This window comes from Acanthopagrus latus, chromosome 10 (assembly GCF_904848185.1).
Source record: "Acanthopagrus latus isolate v.2019 chromosome 10, fAcaLat1.1, whole genome shotgun sequence".
Lineage (NCBI taxonomy): Eukaryota > Metazoa > Chordata > Actinopteri > Spariformes > Sparidae > Acanthopagrus > Acanthopagrus latus.
In genome coordinates, this window is record NC_051048.1 from 16,815,982 (window position 1) to 16,835,684 (window position 19,703).

Below are 19,703 nucleotides of genomic sequence, written 5' to 3' on the forward strand. Positions count from 1 at the left end.
ATAAGTCCTTGTTAAATGAAAAATAATGGCAGTATAATATAAGCAGCATGACCCACTCACAGCAGCTGATAGAAAACCATATATTGGACCTTGTAATTTTATTATTTAAGTAAAGTTATGAAAACTACTTTTATTTGTTTTTACCTCATACGTTCTCTCCATTGTGTGGACAGTCAGACACCTCAGGCTTGGTCCAGATTATTCAGACCTCTTTTCACTGAAAGTAACATAAAAGAACCCATAAACACTCAACAACACTCTACATAAAAATAATGATAATAATAATATTGTAATCAACCAACTATGGGAGGTTGAAAGGGCATGTACAATTCTTCTGTTTCAGTCTATGGAAAGTCTACATTTTAACAAGAAAAAAATACAGATGTAATAAATTATAACTTACCTTTGTAGAAGCGGTCCATTGTAAGAATCTGCTCTTTTATCCTGGAGTTAATTTCTTTTTTGCAGTGTACTGTTAAAGGATAAGTATTTGTGCTGACAATGATGCTCTGCCCTGGAATACAAAAGCTGATTGCAGGTGTCTCCTTTTATTCTGCGAAGTGACTTTCTCTTTTGCTTTTCTCGCAATAGGTCATGCGATTTCCCATCAAGCTAAAGGTATGGTACCCTCCCTTTGCTGAAAGGAGGGTTCATGAAACAGAACAGCCGATGGAGAGCGAAGATTTGATGTTTGCAATTCCAACAAGGGTTTTTTTTTTTTTTTTGTCGAAGTATAAGTCAATTTCCCAGCTCTTTAACCAGAGCGATTGGAATTGTCTCATAATTATGTGACATTTCCTTTCTCTTTCTTTTTTTTTTCTTTTTCAGTTTTTCCTTTCTTTGGAGGATCATCTGGTATCACTCTTTCTCTGACTCTATCCATCTCAGTCCGAACGCTGAACTGAGTGGGAAGACAGAAACCACCAGCGAGTGATTTATTTTGACAAATAACCTTGAAAATGGTGATAACTGGTGAGATGTTTGAAAAAAAAAATCAGAATTTCTGAATCGGAATCTAAGACATGAGACAAAATAGTGTAGAAGTCGACATTGCTGCTTGAAAATATGTTTATTCTTGAGCATTTGAGACCCATGCCATGCTATCAGTGGGTCACATGAAAGCTACTGAGAAAAAAAGCATAATTTCTGAATCTTAATATTCATATAAAATAGAAGAAGCTGTAAAATACAATAAAAAGAGCTGTGTCTCATTTCTCCAGCTTACTAATACAATCTTCTGCTGGTTTGGAGTCACTGGGCCACATGACATGGAAGATATTGAAAAACCTGCAATTATTTTGTATTTATATATTTATGCTAAGTAATTTAATGACGGTCCCCAAATCAGTCTCCAGTGGTTCAGTGCGAGGCTCTGGGCGGTGAGCTGACCGTCCTCCTGCTGCTAACACTGGGCGAACCTCAGTGAAGTCGCGGCTGGACCCGAGTGAATATCCGCTGAACATCCAACCTAAAACTAACTTCAGCCCCGTTCGATGCCTTTGAAAAGGATGACGAGGATTTCAGTCACTCAACTTCAACAGTGACTTGTAGAAGTTATACAGATAGCAGTAATTTTTGGCATTGCATTGGTGCCCACCACCACTCCTCACAACCACCTCACTTTCTCTCTTTCACTACTTCATTGTAATGGTTAACCTAAGGTGCCTTGATAAAGGCTTTTCACACAAAGATGTCGGTTCGCATACATAATACTTTCATGATCATACTTCGGCATATGTTAGCATTTAGCACAGATGCCTGGAACAATGGAAACAGCCATTCAGTCGCAGAGTAGGGGCAGGTCTTCCAGTAAGGTCCATTAGATAGGCACACCCATAATTACTTTAGTCTCACCCTTTGCCAGACAGTGAACCACATAGCAACCAAGCACCAAACTCCCCTTCTGAGAATTGAAGACAATTACATACATACATTTTTATACGACTATAATTAAGGGTGGTGCTGTTTTCAGTGACAAGCTGTTTGCTCGCCTTCGCCACAGGTATTTCAAGTCACTTAATCTTTGATGCAGATACAAATAATAGAACTTCCTGTGTGGTTACATGGACTAAAAGACAAGAAGGAGGGACAGAGGAGGTGGACAGCCCAAGACTTCAGGACTCCACAAGTTCGACCAGATTCTGGAGGGAAAACACTGGGAGTTGAGGGGAGTAAGGAGTTTGTTTTTGAAACTTTTGGGATCAAAACATTTATTTTTTCACTCTCTCATCTGCTGTGATGAGCCACAGAGGTGCCCTTATCTACTGTAATGCCTGTTTTGGATCAGCTGGAAGTTAGGCGGATTCAAGCGCTGCCAAAATGGCGACAATATTTTTTTATAATATTCTACTGGTAACCCTTCCAGTCCCCTACTTTGACATATAAAATTGCATTTCTAACTTCCTCTTCTGTAGTAATTTCTCTATTGGCGTAGTCTGGGCTGGACAGTTTTGGGGTGATACATTTGTATTTTATATGAAGTTTTTCTTTTTCAATTTATAAAGTCTGGTATGAAAAATCATGAAAAACATGATTGATTTCTCTAACACCAGTTACTACATCCAAATTTTTATCTTCCATTGCTGGTATTGTAAAGCTTGGGGTCTTTTTGTTACAACTGCCTCATCAAGCCTGTATTCTCTCCACTTTCGTAAAAGTCGCCTTTCAACCTGAACATCGCATATTCTACTTTTAGGCTTTATATGTCATTTCATTAGAATTTCAGCTCACTAATAGAGAACAGTCCGTATGATTGTCTGCTAATGCCTTTTCTTCTTCTTCTTCTTTAAGTTGATTTTCGTCATCAGCAGATGCATGGCCTTTCTAGAATGTTGGCACATTAATAGTGGGCGAAGTTTTATCTAGAATCCCATCTTGTTCCTGATTGAAATCCCCTGCGATGATTAAATCTCCATCCAATATATCCCCTAGCTTTTTGTTTATCTTATAGCAAAAATATGGCTCTTTCCTATATCATATCTATTGCACAAATTCATCTTAATTCAATTTTCTTGAGCCTCCACACATATTATTCTGCCTTTATTATCTTTATGTTGCCTCATCATTACAAAGTTTAGTTTTGGGGGTACATGTACGCACTTTCTGCTGGAGTCAGAGCTATGAAATATCCAGCCAACTCAGTCTCTCTTAAATTAAATCAAATCTGAGTCAACCTGATGGGTCTCCTGTATAAAGGCCACATCAACTTGTTGAGATTTAAGATAAGTCAACCATTTTTAAAAATTTTACTGAGTTCTGCGATCAGTTTATGTAAGAACTGATTAACCTTAAAGTAAAGTTAGCTGTACTCTGATATAATTTTCAATGTAAGAAAAACAGCTTTGACATCAGATATGTAAGAAATATAAAACTCACTTAGTGAACAGTTATGGTGCTGTCTGACTGACAAACCAATGAAAAGCCAAAACTGTGCAGAACACTCCGCAAAAACCATAACGATTTCAAATAAAGAATAACAGTAGACATAGATAGAAAAAGAAAAAAGAAAGTCTGCCCTTCAGTTAAACAAAACAAACCCCCAATCACCCTCCCTTTGGCTCTCCTCTGATAAATTGGACCTTCCCTGGCTTCTTTTCCCTGTCTATTTTATAAGCTAACACTGGAGGGCGCTGCTGTGACAGGTTCACTGCGGTCTGCCCACTCTGAGGAAAATGGATGTGTGAAGAAAAATACCAAACTGGGTGGCAGGACAGAGACGGACAGAACATCTGGAAGAGGATCAAAACTGCACATTTTTAAGTGTAAGAATCAAAATATTTGTAAATATTTAGTTTAATTTCATTTGTTTTCCTTCTTTCCTTGCTTTTTTCTGTTGAGGAAATGAATGAAATACTTTTTTGTGACAGCAAAAGACAACAGGTGCAGAATTCGAGATCCTGTGTCAGGTCAGCGGTGAATGGAAGTACATGGTTAACATCCCACAGTGGCAAACATACATGAAGTCAGTGACACACTTCTTACTCTAGAAGTTATTATACACTGTATGCTGTGATTCTGATCTGGGAAACATTAAAGACATTCATAGCCAGTCTGACAATTTTGTCTCTTTATTGAATCAGTTAACAGGAGCGAGTAACGTATACATGTTAATTATCACATAGAATGAGTGTCATTTGAATTATTTTTTTAAAATGTAAATATTCAGAATCAAATAATTCACAAAAACATAAACAAAGAGATTCTAAATTTGGGATTAAGGAAAATCACTCATTAAATGCTGTTTAAAAAAATGTAAATCTTTTACCTTGTAATATATAAGGAACAAACTGACCTGACATGTGAAAGCTACATGTTGACTGACTGATCATTTAACTCATTTAAATAATTTGCATCAGAACTTTCTGTACCATCTACATACTCAAACTGAGCGATGTATAAAAGAAAGTAATTATTTCATATCAGATACGTCACAGAAACAAAAAAGTCAACCTTTGTAACAAAAACATTCTTTTATGACAATTAAACATAAAGACTGACTTTAAAGAAGAACTGCAAATGTAAATATAGTTGACACCGCATAATAGAAATAAATAATACAAGTATACATATCAGATATTTGAAAAAAGAAAAAAAAACTGGCTTCTGTCATTTTGTTGCCTTGTCTTTCACACAAAGATAAGAAATTAGGAAAATATTTTGTATGTCCTTATTACTTTAACTCAAAGTGCACAAAAAGCTTTTAAAATATTGATGAGGTCAACCTTAACAGACAATGTAAAGTGAAAGATTTCAGTGAAAGATGAGCACTATTTGTAATGACTTTCTCTTTTATCCACATTGTAAGCCATAAGGGCAAATTTTCTACATGTACTGACACTATCTTCAACCTTAACATCTTGTGTAAACTATGGGACTGTTTCTGATGTTGAAAGAAAATCACACATGTAATTATATATTTCAAAAATAAAATGAGTTAGTGGTGCATGCTATGAGTTAATAATCACATCTACTCGCAGTGGTGTGCAATACAACTGACCCATGTATAAAAAGAAATTCATATTCGATGCCAGAAATATCACAGAAAAAAAAAAAAATTATCATCCTTAATTGGCAACACAACTTTCTGTCCTACCATGCAAAGACTGACTTTAAAAAAAGCTCACAAAGTGTAAATATTTGACATCAGGATGAAAGAAGATTTAATAATATATATAATAATTTTCTGTCACCTTTTTAGTGGCAATAGAATGATATTCACCGATCACACGAAGATTATAAATTCATGCTCGGATCAAACTGGAAATATTTGTTATTAATATTGATGTGAAATGACTGTATAAAACAGCTCTTGAAAATGTTGATGCAGCCAGCATTTTATACAAACAGTGATTATAACAGTCGATTATTTTGATTGAACAGGTTTCTTGCAACCTCAGCTTAAGTTAAGCAGTTGCAGTGATTTTATCTTAGATCCACACTGGAAGCCACAGTGGTCAAATGTCTGCATGTACTGACAGCATCTTCAAACTTGTCACAGTATGTTACTGTTTCTGGTTAATCTTCTAAATAATGAGGGCCTTTGTACATGTGAGGAATGTTAGTACTCTCATTTGATGTTGAATGTCTTTTTCAGACTCTCCTCTGCCTGCTCGTATGTGATATTCTTCCAAGTTGATGGAATGTCAGCAGGCTTGGCATTATATGCTCCTGCAAACTCATCATTGAACTTTGCCAGCACATATTTCCAGTAGTCTGTCGCCTCAAGGCTTGTATCCGGAGCAATTTTCCAGTCTGGGTAAATTTCTGTGTAACGCTTGTAAGGGTGCCATTCACCATTTGTCTCATTGCAGCGAAAATGTTTGTCACTGATCACTGAAGAAGAGCAAATGTCAATGACAAGTTTTTCTGTTCCATACCATCTGTATCTACCCAGACCCTGTGGTCGATGTAGTGAAGCATGGTGCTCTGTATGTTCTCTCCCTCCAGCCTCACAAGGTGCTTTGCAGAATGGACACTGTTTACCACAGCCAATCATTTGTGACAGAAGCTCCCTCTGAGGATTCACATGAAGAGATTCTAGTTTCATTTGGATGCTTGTTTTTTTTAACTTCTTCCTAAGATCTTGTTCCATGTCCTTCACACACTCAGTGAGCCAGTTAGCAAACTGTTCCTGGTCAGCATGGTTCAGGATCATGAAAGCACCAAGAGCATCCTGGGAAATGACCAGTTTATCACCAAGTTCCTGACAGACATTTTCAACAAATGTCTTGAGCTTGCCACTCTTTTCTGTTTTAGCTTTGTTAATAGCAATATTTATGCTGTTGATTCTTGATTGGAGATGTTGATCTTCAAACTCAAACATTGTGCGCTGCTTTGAGAAGTGTTCCACTATGTGGTCATGAACCCATTGTTTGGCATAACTCTTATATGAGCAAATAAAGCTCAAATACTTCTTAAAGTCCTTCTTTGAGAGCAACTCAAGTAAAATTGAATACTGGAAGAACATCCGCGTGCTGAACTCAAACCTTGTCTTCATTTCACCAATGATATCAGGACCCAACGAGCGCTTGATGAATTCCTTGATTGCAGGCCTCAAACAGCGCTCTGTGAATTCTTTTGCCTTCTTCTGGCACTGGTCTCGTTTGTTGAACACATCTTTGAAATCATCACACAATTGTTCTTTGTTTTGATTCAGACATCTGTATGGATCATTCTCATGCAGGAAATCTTCATGCATTTTCTGAAACTGTTTGGCTGCAAATCCACAGATGTGTTGTTTGAGAGGAACTTCAAACTCGATCTCTATCATCTCATTCTGATTGGTTTGCAGCCTCTCGTCAATCATGTGTAGGATCTCCTGGATGTAAGTGTCATGGTAGTTGTTTTTTCTTTCCACTTTGTCAGCCACAAACTCTGTACAGTCTGTGATGATGCTGTCAGCTATCTTTTGCAAAGCCATTACGTGATCTTCAACATTAAACAATTTCCTGACTTGGTGTTTAAACTGCTTGTACCATCCTTCCACAGTATATTTGAAAGGCCCCTGTCCACAATCTTGCAGCCTTTTTTGACTGAACAGTTTAGATGCACCACCGCCCCTGTGTGATAGATTTGTTCTCAAGGCAGAAGTCACTCTCGCGATGACATCTGTGACCTTTTGCTCCGGAAATGATTGTTCATTCACTGCTTCATTCCACATCTTATCAAATTCTTTGTCCAGCTCCTTGTCTGTCATCTTGACCTTTTGTTCCCGACATTTTTGAATCAATGTACATACGCTCTCCTCTATCTGTTTTGTGTGATTCTCCTTGATTCTATCAATTTCTGTCATTCCCTGTCTGATGTCAGCTGCTGCTGTGAGCTGACTGAACACCGAGTTCTCAATTTCTCGTCGAAGGCTCTTTGCACTGTTTGCAAAGTCTTCTCTGTATCCTTCAACCAGATAGACATGACCCTCTGTTTGTTTGAAGTACTCTGCCAGATTTTCAAGAAGCTTTGTCTCCCATTTGGACAACACAACACAAGCTTCACTTTTCAAATGAGTGAGAAAATCTGACATGTTAGATGACTCAGATTTTCCAGCAACTGTGCCAAAGTTGGAAATTTTTGTGTCAGCTTCTGTGACCCAGGTGTACATCTCTTTTTTGAATTCCCATTCCCATTTGTTGAATTCTGTGCACAGCCTCATGTATGCATCAGCCACCAGGCTGTTTCTGAAGCTGAAGATGAAGTTTTCATGCTTCACTGCATTCCACAGGCTTTTCACCCACTCTGTAAACTCCAAGATATTATTAGCAGACCACTCACAACTTCCCAACATTTGGACAACGTTTTTCTTGAGCTCATAAACAGCCTCACTGTATCCTGCATTGACTGGTGCCATTGGTGGGTTTCCATTCCAGAGACCAGGAACGTACCAGTTCCCAGTGTCTGGACTGTACTCCATCACATCAGTGAAGCTCTTGTTCTCCTCTTTCTTTTCCATTTTGGCTGCTGCCTGCGTCATCTCATTTAACTGCTGCAAGAGCAGTTTCCTGTCTCGTAAGTTCTTCTCATGGGCTGAAACATCTGACACATTCTGGTGAACAAACTGGCATTTGGGCTTTTTGCCCACTTCTGTCATCCTGAGAAAAGCATGCACCACTATCTGTAGGATGTCTTTCATTTCTGTTGAGTTCTCCATTGCAATATTAACAATGGTGATGTCACTCAGCCCCACAACAAGTGTTGCAAGCTCATTGTCGTGCTCATAGCTGTAGTCCAGTTGTGCGAGTTCTGGTGATTTTAAGCCCTCAGTGTCAATGATCATCATGTAGTCACATTTGAGAATGTTTTTAACATCGTCATTGACTCTGATCAGCAACATGAAGGCACCTCGAGTGCATCGACCACTGCTGACTGCAAACTGCACTCCAAACATGGTGTTGAGGAGAGTGGACTTCCCTGTGCTCTGAACTCCAAGAACTGTGACAACCAGTATCTTGTTCTTAGGAGACACCAGGTCATTGAGCTGAGAGAGAACATCACTCACCCATCTGAGAGGTATGTTGCAGGCATCTCCATCTACAAGCTCAAGGGGAAATCCATCAAGCAACAGTCCTGCACATAGCTTAGGCAGATGCTGTAACTGTTGACGAGATGGGTTATCTTCTGGAAGGGAAAGTGAAGCTTCATAGATCTGACCCATTTCACGGAAGAAGTGTTCAGTCCCCAGTGAGCTGTTGGAAAGTTGTCTGTCAATCTCTTTGATTTCCTCTTTGTTCTCAGAATGTTGGTTTTTATTTTTGTACTGCTCCCTGAGGTCAGACAGTTTTTCTCGAGATAAGTCATCAAGATTCATTCGCAGCCATTTCAGGAAGTAGGATCTCTCTGTCCCTGGGCTTGATATTGCTTGGATGAAACATGTCATTGCGTTTGACATATCACGAGAATTCTGTTCTTTACGAAGTTTTTCTTTCTCTACCTGCAGGTCACTTTTGTACTTTTCTATGTTTTCAGACCCAACTCCTCGAAGCCGAAATTCTTCCTTCTCTAATCGAGACAGTTCCTTCCATATTTGATCCTGTAAGGGAAGCTGAGTTTCTTTATATTTCAGGATGTCTTGAATTTCTGCAGTGATGGCATCAGCATTTCTCCTTGCAGTCTGGCATTCTGGACAGTCTTCATCAACCCAGATTCCCAGTTCATGGGCAATGTCAGCCATCTGCTCAATGCCCATTTTCCTCTTTGAGCTCTTCAATACATCTCTGACTGTGATCCGTAATTTCTTGACAAAGTCTGCGTCATTCATGTGCTTAGCTTTAAGAAGGATATTGTTGTTAGTCAAGCCCAGCTCTGTTGCTACCTTTTTAAGAGCAGCCATACTAGAGTGATTGCTTTGATGGTTTCCCACCAAGAAGATCTCTGCCTTGTGTTGTGTAAGTAGCTCACAGCCAGACTCCAGATTGTCAAAGAACACAAACACTGCTGCAGATGTCTGACACAAAAATGAAAATTGTGTTTCAAATGAGGCAATGTCCCCACGAAGGTTAGCTACAGCTACTGGCTCACTGAAAACGTCCATGTTTTTGTTCCCACAAGGAAGATACCAAGAAATCTCAGTCAGTCCATTGGATATTCTCCTTGGACTGTCACCACACTCCATGTTAGAGTGAACAAAGGTGTCATGATACTGCTGAGAATTGCTCAGAAGCTTATTGAGGATCTCTGACTTGGACAAGGAGCACTCACCCAGTCTCACAAAAGATATCATTGGAAGTTCAGAGACGACAATTCTCTCTTCAATAAAGCCCTTGGATTCTGAAAGAGCCTGAGGTCTGTGCTTTTTAACAATGTCTCTCAAGGCCCAAAGCATGAGTGTGCACTGCTTTGTGTCACAATCAGGGAGCAGCAGAGGCACAGAAAACTGACACATGGACATTTTGAGAGCCATTTCCTGCTGTACAAAACCATCAGAGCACAGAAAGAGAGCTGTGATTATGTCGAGGGGGTTCAACACATCATCTGAATCTTCAGTATTAAACAGATTATCGAGATCTAATTCTGTCTTTCCTGATGCACCGTCACAGGCTGACTCACAACCAGATACACATTTCACATTCCTAGCTGTCACATTAACCATCATCAGTTTCTTCAGAAAATACCCTGGAAGATCTGAATTACACTTGGCAGATTCATCAGTGATGGTCTTCTCCTCTATCTGAAGTATTGTGCTCAGTGACAGCTTCTCTTTGTAGAGCTGCTCCAACCCCAGATCCTCCAGGAAACTCTCCAGTTGTGTCTCTGCGGATATAAAGATGTTTGGTACTTCTAGCAGTGTTATAGATGTCACATTTTATTGACACATGAATGAATGCATCTTTGCATGCTGAAATGTTAAGAAATGCTGCCTGCTGCAAAATTTTGCATCTCTGGTAATACTGCACACTGTTAACTGTCACTGACTACTGAAATTATGTGCTGAATTGAACCACACTGGTGGTTATCAGTAGTAAACATTTGTCTAACTGTTAATCATATGTGTAATATTATGCATTGATTATTATGAGGAAGCAGAGGACACAGTCATGGACATCCAGTTCAGGGAGGTCCAATACAAATAGACCTAGCTCAGAGAGAACCTGCTCATGGAGATCCAAACAGCAGAATAGTTTTTCCTCATATCCAGGATGAGACAACAGAAGTCTTTTTTATACACTGAGGTATAAGCAGATTAAGATCAAGATATACATAACAGTAAGAACAATACATAGGAATCCCTGGTCTTCTCTGGTCTTTAAATATCTATTTGAAGGTAAGCAATACCACTTTTATACAATTGGCTTATTCTAATTTATAAATTGTATCGTACCAAAACTGCATCAAATTGTAATTAATTGTTCTGTAATAAAAAAGTGTCCCTGAATAAATGCCGTATAAGTGAGAAATACAGCCCCCTACAGTTAAGGTTATTGCTTCTGTTTACATCACTGGCAGTTTCTTTGGTAATGAGAATGCAGGAGAGGATGAGAACCTTTATTAATGTTGGACTCAGCTTGCAAAGCTGTGGCTATTTCCTGGAATCGGTATGTATCAGTGTAGACCCAGTACATTTTGAATTCTGAAAAATATCAGTACTTGAGAAAAGCAGTACTGGTTGAATATGATAGTATTCCAGATACCGACAGAAGAGGGTTTTCTGAAGCTAGGTAACAACCTGCTGAATCAATCCCAGATTTGGTCTGGGGGATAGATTTATGCATTTTGAATTAACTTTTTCAATTTGCTTTGTCCTTTTCAAGTTTTGTCATGGCCTGATATTTCAAAGCAGTGTATAAAAATAATGATCTTTATAATTTTGACTCTTTTAACATCTTGTGTGGACTTGTAGTCATGACCAATGTTATCAATAGTGTGTTCATTCATTTACTGAGGGATTGTGCTTAGTTTGACATTAGTTATGAAATAGAGACTGACTGATCCATCAATCAAAGGGGTCTTAATATTATTTCAATTTAACTTTTAACTTATCTTAAAAAGAATTCTTCATTTTATTTATCCACTTGTGATTTTCTTGAACTTACTTGTGTGTGCAGATGTTACAGCTGGCTCGCTTTTTCTTCCATTCCTCAGTTGTGCAGAAACCTGCAGAGAGTAACTCTCCCCTGGACTCAGGTTGCTGAGAGTCAGGTCGTTTGTGTCCGTTGTCGTCTCTTGCACAATTTCTCCCTCATGGCAACACGTTACAATGTAACTCTCCACCTCACCAGCAGGGGGGTCCCATCGCAGAGAGAGTGACTGACTGCTGACCTGATAGACTGCAATCTGCACAGGAGGGCTGGGCTCTGTGGGAATAATGGAATAGTTTCACTTAGAACGGAAAATACATGTTCGGTCAGTGTTTTCCTGCACTTGGAGGTGTAGTTTGACTGCCAAACACAAGAGATATGGTAAAAGACATGACATATAATCACGTCATGCACTTTGAAGAACATTTTACCACCTCTTTAATCTGAAATGAATCTTCATAACATAAATTCAGAGCTTACCTCTTAGTAAGTACAAAGACCATTCAGACAAGACTTTTTAGTTTTAGTTCTGTTTAATTTTTCTTGTATTCATTTGTTTTTTCAGATTTACCTGTAACCGCTTTATCCCTTTTTCAAGGGGTCGCAGGGTTTGTTGCTGGAGCCAATCCCAGCTGTCTCCAGGCGAAGGTAGGGTACACCCTGGACAAGTCGCCAGCTCATCGCAAGGTCCTCACTGATGGCAGAGGCCGCTATGCAAGGTGCCAACTGCACATCAGGAGCAATTTGAGGTTCAGTATCTTGCTCAGTATCAGCTCAGTCCGGAGCCAGGATTTGAACCAGCGACCTTCCAATCACTAGCCAACTTGCCCGTTCAAAGGGGTCTTAATATTAATCTAATTTAACTTTTAGAGTTTCATATCTATGGGATTCTATTTTATGTCGTCTTGTTGCCCCTACTTGTCTGAATTTATTTTGAAAAATAATTCTTCATTTTTTAATCAACTTGTGATTTTCTTTAACTTACTTGTGTGTGCAGATGTTACAGCTGGCTCGCTTTTTCTTCCATTCCTCAGTTGTGCAGAAACCTGCAGAGAGTAACTCTCCCCTGGACTCAGGTTGCTGAGAGTCAGGTCGTTTGTGTCCGTTGTCGTCTCTTGCACAATTTCTCCCTCATGGCAACACGTTACAATGTAACTCTCCACGTCACCAGCAGGGGGGTCCCATCGCAGAGAGAGTGACTGACTGCTGACCTGATAGACTGCAATCTGCACAGGAGGGCTGGGCTCTGTGGGAATAATGGAATAGTTTCACTTAGAATGGAACATTCATGTTCTGTCACTTTGAAGTGCAGTTTGGCTGCCAAAGAGGTGTGGTAAAAGACAATGAGACATAGAATCACTTCATGTACTTTGAAGAACATTTTACCACCTCTTTATTCTGAAATGAACCTTCATAACATGAATTCAGAGCTTATCTCTATCTCTCAGTAAGAGGTACATTTTCATATGTTGAGCACAAAGACCATTCAGACAACACTGTTTAGTTCCTTTGCTTCGATTTCCATTTTCTGCAATCCTTGTGATGTTGAAAGTATACTCAGTCCCAGGAATCAGTCCCTCAACCTCCACAGTGCTGGAGTCGTCTCTGATCAAACTGTCTCTCTGTGTTTCACAGCAGTACTCTAATTCCAGTGTATATTTAACAGAGTCATCAGTGAGTGTTATACCAAAGGAAACAGTCTCCTGACCAACACTGACAACTGTTATTTCTGGTGGAGGGACATCTGTCAAAAGAGAAGTGCATCTCAATACATCTCCACATTATAGCATGTTTTAATTAGCATTCAGTTGGATCAGTCAATTGCTGAACTTGGGACTTGAACTTGTCACGCAATATTATAACTGATATTGTTCTACAGTTGAGTAGGAGTGTAAAAATTCACCGATATGAATCAGAAATCCATTTTAATATTAAAGATACGACTACACTGATAAGTGGATGTCTGGACCGATCTAAATGTACTCTGAACTGGTCGATGGCCTGATTATAAAGTTATGAACAGGTTGAGTGAAGCTGCTATGCTGCTACTTTCTCACAGCGTTTTAAAACTTATGTAAAAGTTCAAAGGTCAGCGCAAGACTCAGGAGATGTGGCACAGAAACGTTAGCACTGCATTGACAAGGAAATAAAAGTAACATGTTCGGCAACTGTATTGTATCGAATCCATATCGAATTGTAATTAATTGTTCTGTAATAAAAAGTGTCCCTGAATAAATGTCTTATAAGTGAGAAATACAGCCCCCTACAGTTAAGGTTATTGCTTCTGTTTACACCACTGGCAGTTTCTTTGGTAATGAGAATGCAGGAGAGGATGAGAACCTTTATTAATGTTGGACTCAGCTTGCAAAAGCTGTGGCTATTTCCTGGAATCGATATGTATCAGTGTAGACCCAGTACATTTTGAACTCTGAAAAATACTAGTACTTGAGGAAGGAAGGACTGGTTGAATATGGTAGTATTCCAGAAACCCACACGAGAAGGTTTTCTGAACTTAGGCAACAACCTGCTTAATCAAACCCAGATTTGGTCTGGGGGGCAGATTTGTGTTTTAAATTAACTTTTTCAATTTCCTTTTTCAAGTTTTATTATAGCCTTATTATTCATAGTAGTGTAGAAAAATAATGATATTTATGATTTTGTCTATTTTAATGTCCTGTGTGGACTTATAATCATGACCAATGGTATTAATAGTGTGTTCATTCATTTCCTGAGGGATTGTGCTTAGTTTGACATTAGTTATGAAACAGAGACTGATCCATCAATCAAAGGGGTCATGTCATGTCATTGTCTGTAACCGCTTTATCCCTTTTTCAAGGGGTCGCAGGGTTTGTTGCTGGAGCCAATCCCAGCTGTCTCCAGGCGAAGGTAGGGTACACCCTGGACAAGTTGCCAGCTCATCGCAAGGTCCTCACTGATGGCAGAGGCCGCTATGCAAGGTGCCAACTGCACATCAGGAGCAATTTGAGGTTCAGTATCTTGCTCAGTATCAGCTCAGTCCGGAGCCGGGATTTGAACCAGCGACCTTCCAATCACTAGCCAACTTGCCCGTTCAAAGGGGTCTTAATATTAATTTAATTTAACTTACAGAGTTTCATTTCTATGGGATTCTATTTTATGTCATCTTGTTGCCCCTACTTGTCTGAATTTATTTTGAAAAATAATTCTTCATTTTTTTTAATCCACTTGTGATTTTCTTTAACTTACTTGTGTGTGCAGATGTTACAGCTGGCTTGCTTTTTCTTCCATTCCTCAGTTGTGCAGAAACCTGCAGAGAGTAACTCTCCCCTGGACTCAGGTTGCTGAGAGTCAGGTCGTTTGTGTCCGTTGTCGTCTCTTGCACAATTTCTCCCTCATGGCAACACGTTACAATGTAACTCTCCACGTCACCAGCAGGGGGGTCCCATCGCAGAGAGAGTGACTGACTGCTGACCTGATAGACTGCAATCTGCACAGGAGGGCTGGGCTCTGTGGGAGTAATGGAATAGTTTCACTTAGAACGGAAAATTCATGTTCTGTCGGTGTTTTCCTGCACTTTGAGGTGCAGTTTGGCTGCCAAAGAGGTGTGATAAAAGACAATGAAACATAGAATCACTTCATGTACTTTGAAGAACATGTTACCACCTCTTTATTCTGAAATTAACCTTCATAACATAAATTCAGAGCTTGTCTCTATCTCTCAGTAAGAAGTACATTTTCATATGTTTCATAAGACCATTCAGACAACACTTTTTAGTTTTATTTCTGTTTGATTTTTCTTGTATTCATTTGTTTTTCAGATTTACCTGTGCAGACAGACAGTGAGGTTGCTTTGCTTCGATTTCCATTTTCTGCAATCCTTGTGATGTTGAAAGTATACTCAGTCCCAGGAATCAGTCCCTCAACCTCCACAGTGCTGGAGTCGTCTCTGATCATCCTGACTCTCTGCGTGTCACAGGAGTATTTTAACAAAAGTTTATACTTAACAGAGTCATCAGTGAGCGGTATAGCAAAGGAAACAGTCTTCTGGCCAACACTGAGAGCTGTGATTTCTGGTGGAGGGACATCTGTCACAGGGAAGAGAAATGAATCTCAGTATATTTCCACACTACAGCTTGTATTTAGTCATCGAATTGGATCAGTCATTGACACACTTACAGTCAGACTGTGGTGTTGGTGAAGCGCCTGTTCCCTCCTCACAGAGTGGTTCAGGGAAGGAATCGCATGCATCTCGGAAGTCCTTATTAAATAAGAAACAATGGTAGTATAATAAAGGCAATATAGGCATAATAACCCATTCACAATAGCTGAAAAAAACCACATATTTGGCTTATAATTCTATTATTTAAGAGAAGTTGTAAAAACTGTTTACCTCGTCATCAGAGCTCTCCATTGTGGTGACACCCAGGTACCTCACACGTAATCCAGATTATTCAAACTTCCTCAAAGTAACAAGAAAGAACCCTTAAACACCCAACAACCCTTCACACAAAAAATCACACAATATATTGAACTCTGCAGCCTGGCTGACAGCGATTTTTACCAAAAAAAAAAAAAAATTACTTTAATGAACCCACTATGGGAGATTCAAGGGCATACAAAATATGCTGAGTCATATTTCTGTTTTAGTGTATGGAAAGTCTACATTTGATAAATAAAGTACAGATGTAATAAATTACAGCCTACCTTTGTAGGAAAGATTCATCCATTATAAGAATCCTGGACTTTCTTTTTCTTCTTCCTCTATGCAGTATACTATTAGAGGTATTTGTCCTGACAATACCGCCCTGCCCTGCAATCCAAGAGTCCACTGTAGGTGTTTTTTTATACTGCAGAGTTACTTTCTGTTTTGTTTTACCAGAAGTGCATCATGTGACTTCCAATAAAACTGCCATACCATCCCTTTGCTAAAAGGAGGGTCATGAAACAGCCAATGAGGACTTACTTGATTGGTTTGCAGTTCTTTGAAACAATCTGAAGGTCTACTTACCAGCTACTTAATGAGAGTGACTGGATTTGTCTCATAATTGTGTGATGCTTCTCATAGGTGTATTATGTGAAAATATTGAGATAGGGGGTATGTTTTTCAGTCAAGCCCTCCACATCCCAATAGTTTTGTGCGTTTTGTCCCCTTTGACCGACCTGGCAGGATTCCAAAGAGCACTGGTACTGTTAGGTGTACCAAGCCAGATGTACCAAAACTGAGAATTAAGAGAAATTAAAGACACCTCATAGTCTGAACTAAAGTCTTTAAAAAGTTTGATAGAGAAACCATCTCAAGGAGTCTCCAGTTAGTAGCCACACATGTCCCAAATGGCCACTAATAAAGTGCTGTATATATATATATATATATATATATATATATATATATATATATATATAAAATGGGTTAAAGGTAATTTAATCGTCATTACACAACACTGGGTTGAATAACGTCATGGAAGGTCGTGGAAGCTCAACTGTTCCATGCTAATTATCTCACAGAAAATATAGGCTAATTTATTTCTATACTTAAATATACATAAACCTGTTTATCTGTGTGTATTAATTTGCGTCAAGTAGCAGTCAATAGCAGCAACATGGTGGTGATAATAATGTGCTCGCCGTTTAAACATTAAAAATTACACAACCGGGAAACACTGCGTATATTAATTTTGATTTGGGTGTGTCGAGTCGTTACTGACCGCGGCAGTATTTTCCCTGATAACGTTTCTACTTCCGGGTCACACAGAAAATAAACAGCTAGCTTGGCTAGAGCGAATGCAGCTTGTACCCCAAACGTCAGCGATGAGATAAAAAACAAAAACAAAACTGTAACTCGAAAATATCTCATGAGGGTAAGTGTGTACATATTATGGACTAACTACTTAACGCATTTACGCTTCGCCGTAAATATTGCTGTTTAGCTTAGCTTCTCTCTAGCTTCCCTCTGCCTTTAGGCTCAGAAGCTTCAGCTAGTTAGCTCATTCATTTTTGACTACCCACAGTTGAGAGCTGTGTGTAGACTTGTTAGAGTCTAAGGTCCAGGCCCAAAGCACATTTATGTTGGATTTAAACGTTGGTTTTGCCCCGGGCAACGGGGGAACACTACGTTATGTGACTGCAATATCACAAGTGTGGCTAGCGTGGCTAATATTTGACTAGCCTGTCTCTACAGCTGTTTTCTTACCAGCAGTAGCATCGATACTCGCCTCTTTTGCCGTATTAAAAGCAAAAGTGTTCCCTTTTCGTGGAATGTTGCTGCCACTAGCTGCTGATGTCCTTAACGCTACCTGAGTGATGCATATAACAAATCCTTGCCATTAGCAGTATCATAATATGGTGTTAAGTTTAATATCGTTACGTTTGTGTGGTGCCCCTTTCAGTATAGGACTGAAACAACTATTTGTAATGATTCAATACATCTGTTGAGCTTTTTTGTTTTGTTTTAAATCTATCGTTTCGACTGTAAAGTGATTAAATATCCTCATCCCATTTTCCTAAAGCCCTGGGTGATGTCACCTTATTTTGTGAAGTTGTCGGTCCAAAACCCAAAGATATTGGGTTTACATCACAGACGCTGGAATTAGACAGTGTTTAGCACATGTACGTGTATGTTTTAGTGTAGTAGTCAATTTGCTGATGATCAGTGGACTTACTGAAGGATCTAGCATACAGAGCTGAAACTATTAGGAATTTGGATCACAGTATTGATCCATAAAGTTTTATAGGATATTAAACTGGGTATCTTTTGGATTTGGAATGTAATCAGTAAAATGTAATCAGCACATTGAGGGATTAAAAAAATAAAGTTGATTATATCAATTTCTGATAGGATGTCTGTATGTCTGCTAAAAGTTATCATCACCATATTTAATCAGCTTCTGTCTTCCAACTTTATTTTCTCAGCTTCCTCTTCTGACTCTAGCTGCTAAGCACATATATCCACTGAGAAACATGACAGAGCCACGCAACCCAGGAATGTCCTCCATCCCTCAGACGGCTCCGGTGCACACTGACTCCACATCTCCGGCTGTAGAGATGGACCCGGTGGAGTACACCCTTAGGAAGCGCCTCCCCCGGAAACTCCCAAAGAGAAGGAACGACGTCTACGTCAACATGAAGACTGATTTCCGGGCTCAGCTGGCACGCTGTCAGAAGCTTCTGGAAAGTGGGGGTCACAGGGAGATCTGTGTCCATGGCCTGGGCCTGGCCATCAACAGGGCTATCAACATCGCCCTTCAGCTGCAGGCCAGCAGCCAGGGGGCGCTGCAACTGGCAGCCAACACCTCCACTGTGGAGCTTGTGGACGATCTGGAGCCTGAAGATCCCGATGAAGCCGGGGAGCCTATGACGCGTACACGCAACAACTCTGCCATTCATATCAAGGTTTTCTACCCTGACCCCCAGTGACCAGAAAAGGGGTGCGTTCATTCGGAGTTCTCTGTTAGTCTTCAACTCTGATTTGCTCCCCCATAAACCAGTAGACAGATATGTGGGACTGTGGGTCTAAAGGCCTTTGCAGCACTACAGGACTGCAAAATGGAGCGGATAACATACAGTATGGTGGCTGTATGTTCATCATTGAACTGTGTGGGAGTGCTCCAATTTGAACCTTAGTTGACTGATTACATTATGCTCTTTTGTCATGTGTTTCATTTGCAAATTGTAACCATTGTTATTTTTCACATTGCATGTCTTGAAGCAACAGTGGTGTGCCAAGCAAAACCTCAGTGTAATTGAATAATTGTAGACGTGTGCTTATGCTAAATCTGTCTTTAACTTTAAGGCCATAATGTTCTGTGTGAGTGTTTACAGTTTCATGTCTGTATGATCTTTAAGATACAAATAATCTGAAAGGCTGAGGTATCCTAAGTTTATATTTCATGGTGATGTTGTTGTGGCAAATGTCCACTAGATGTCAGTAGTGTATTTCATTTTGGTTTCAAATCCTTGAACTGCAAGTGGTGTGTATGTTCAAAATGAAAATGTAATGGAGAGCTATCAGAAGGATAATGTATTTGTCTTGACAAAAATAAAATCGTAAGGAATGTATCTTTAACTATCACCAATGCATCGAGTTCAGGACAGTTGATCAGGATGTTACTTGAATGACATTAAGACCAGTTAGGTCTGTGGTAGCAGCTTGTATTCATCTGAAGTGCAGAAGCTTGTTAACTCCACTGATTTGAACAAGACAAATATAATGAATGAAATGGA

General features: G+C 39.5%; 2 protein-coding genes across 2 annotated transcripts in view; one reads left to right on the forward strand and one right to left on the reverse strand.

Annotated features, from left to right (window-relative positions):
- si:dkey-85k7.12 overlaps positions 1-16,327 on the reverse strand; it is a 97,800-nt gene extending 81,473 nt beyond the window's left edge. Inside the window, exons 1-7 of the mRNA XM_037111607.1 lie at positions 16,191-16,327; positions 15,877-15,942; positions 15,663-15,744; positions 15,311-15,571; positions 14,733-14,993; positions 12,493-12,753; positions 11,523-11,783 (exon numbers count right to left, since the gene is read on the reverse strand). Coding sequence (XP_036967502.1) covers positions 11,523-11,783; positions 12,493-12,753; positions 14,733-14,993; positions 15,311-15,571; positions 15,663-15,744; positions 15,877-15,897 — 1,147 coding nt within the window. The 5' untranslated portion in view covers positions 15,898-15,942; positions 16,191-16,327. The remainder of the gene's footprint in view (positions 1-11,522; positions 11,784-12,492; positions 12,754-14,732; positions 14,994-15,310; positions 15,572-15,662; positions 15,745-15,876; positions 15,943-16,190) is intronic.
- Positions 16,328-17,183: 856 nt separating this feature from the next.
- Positions 17,184-19,703, forward strand: pop7 (POP7 homolog, ribonuclease P/MRP subunit). The gene is made up of 2 exons (XM_037112708.1): positions 17,184-17,341; positions 18,393-19,703. The coding sequence occupies exons 1-2, from the start codon at positions 17,336-17,338 to the stop codon at positions 18,894-18,896; spliced, it is 510 nt and encodes a 169-aa protein (XP_036968603.1). The 5' UTR covers positions 17,184-17,335; the 3' UTR covers positions 18,897-19,703.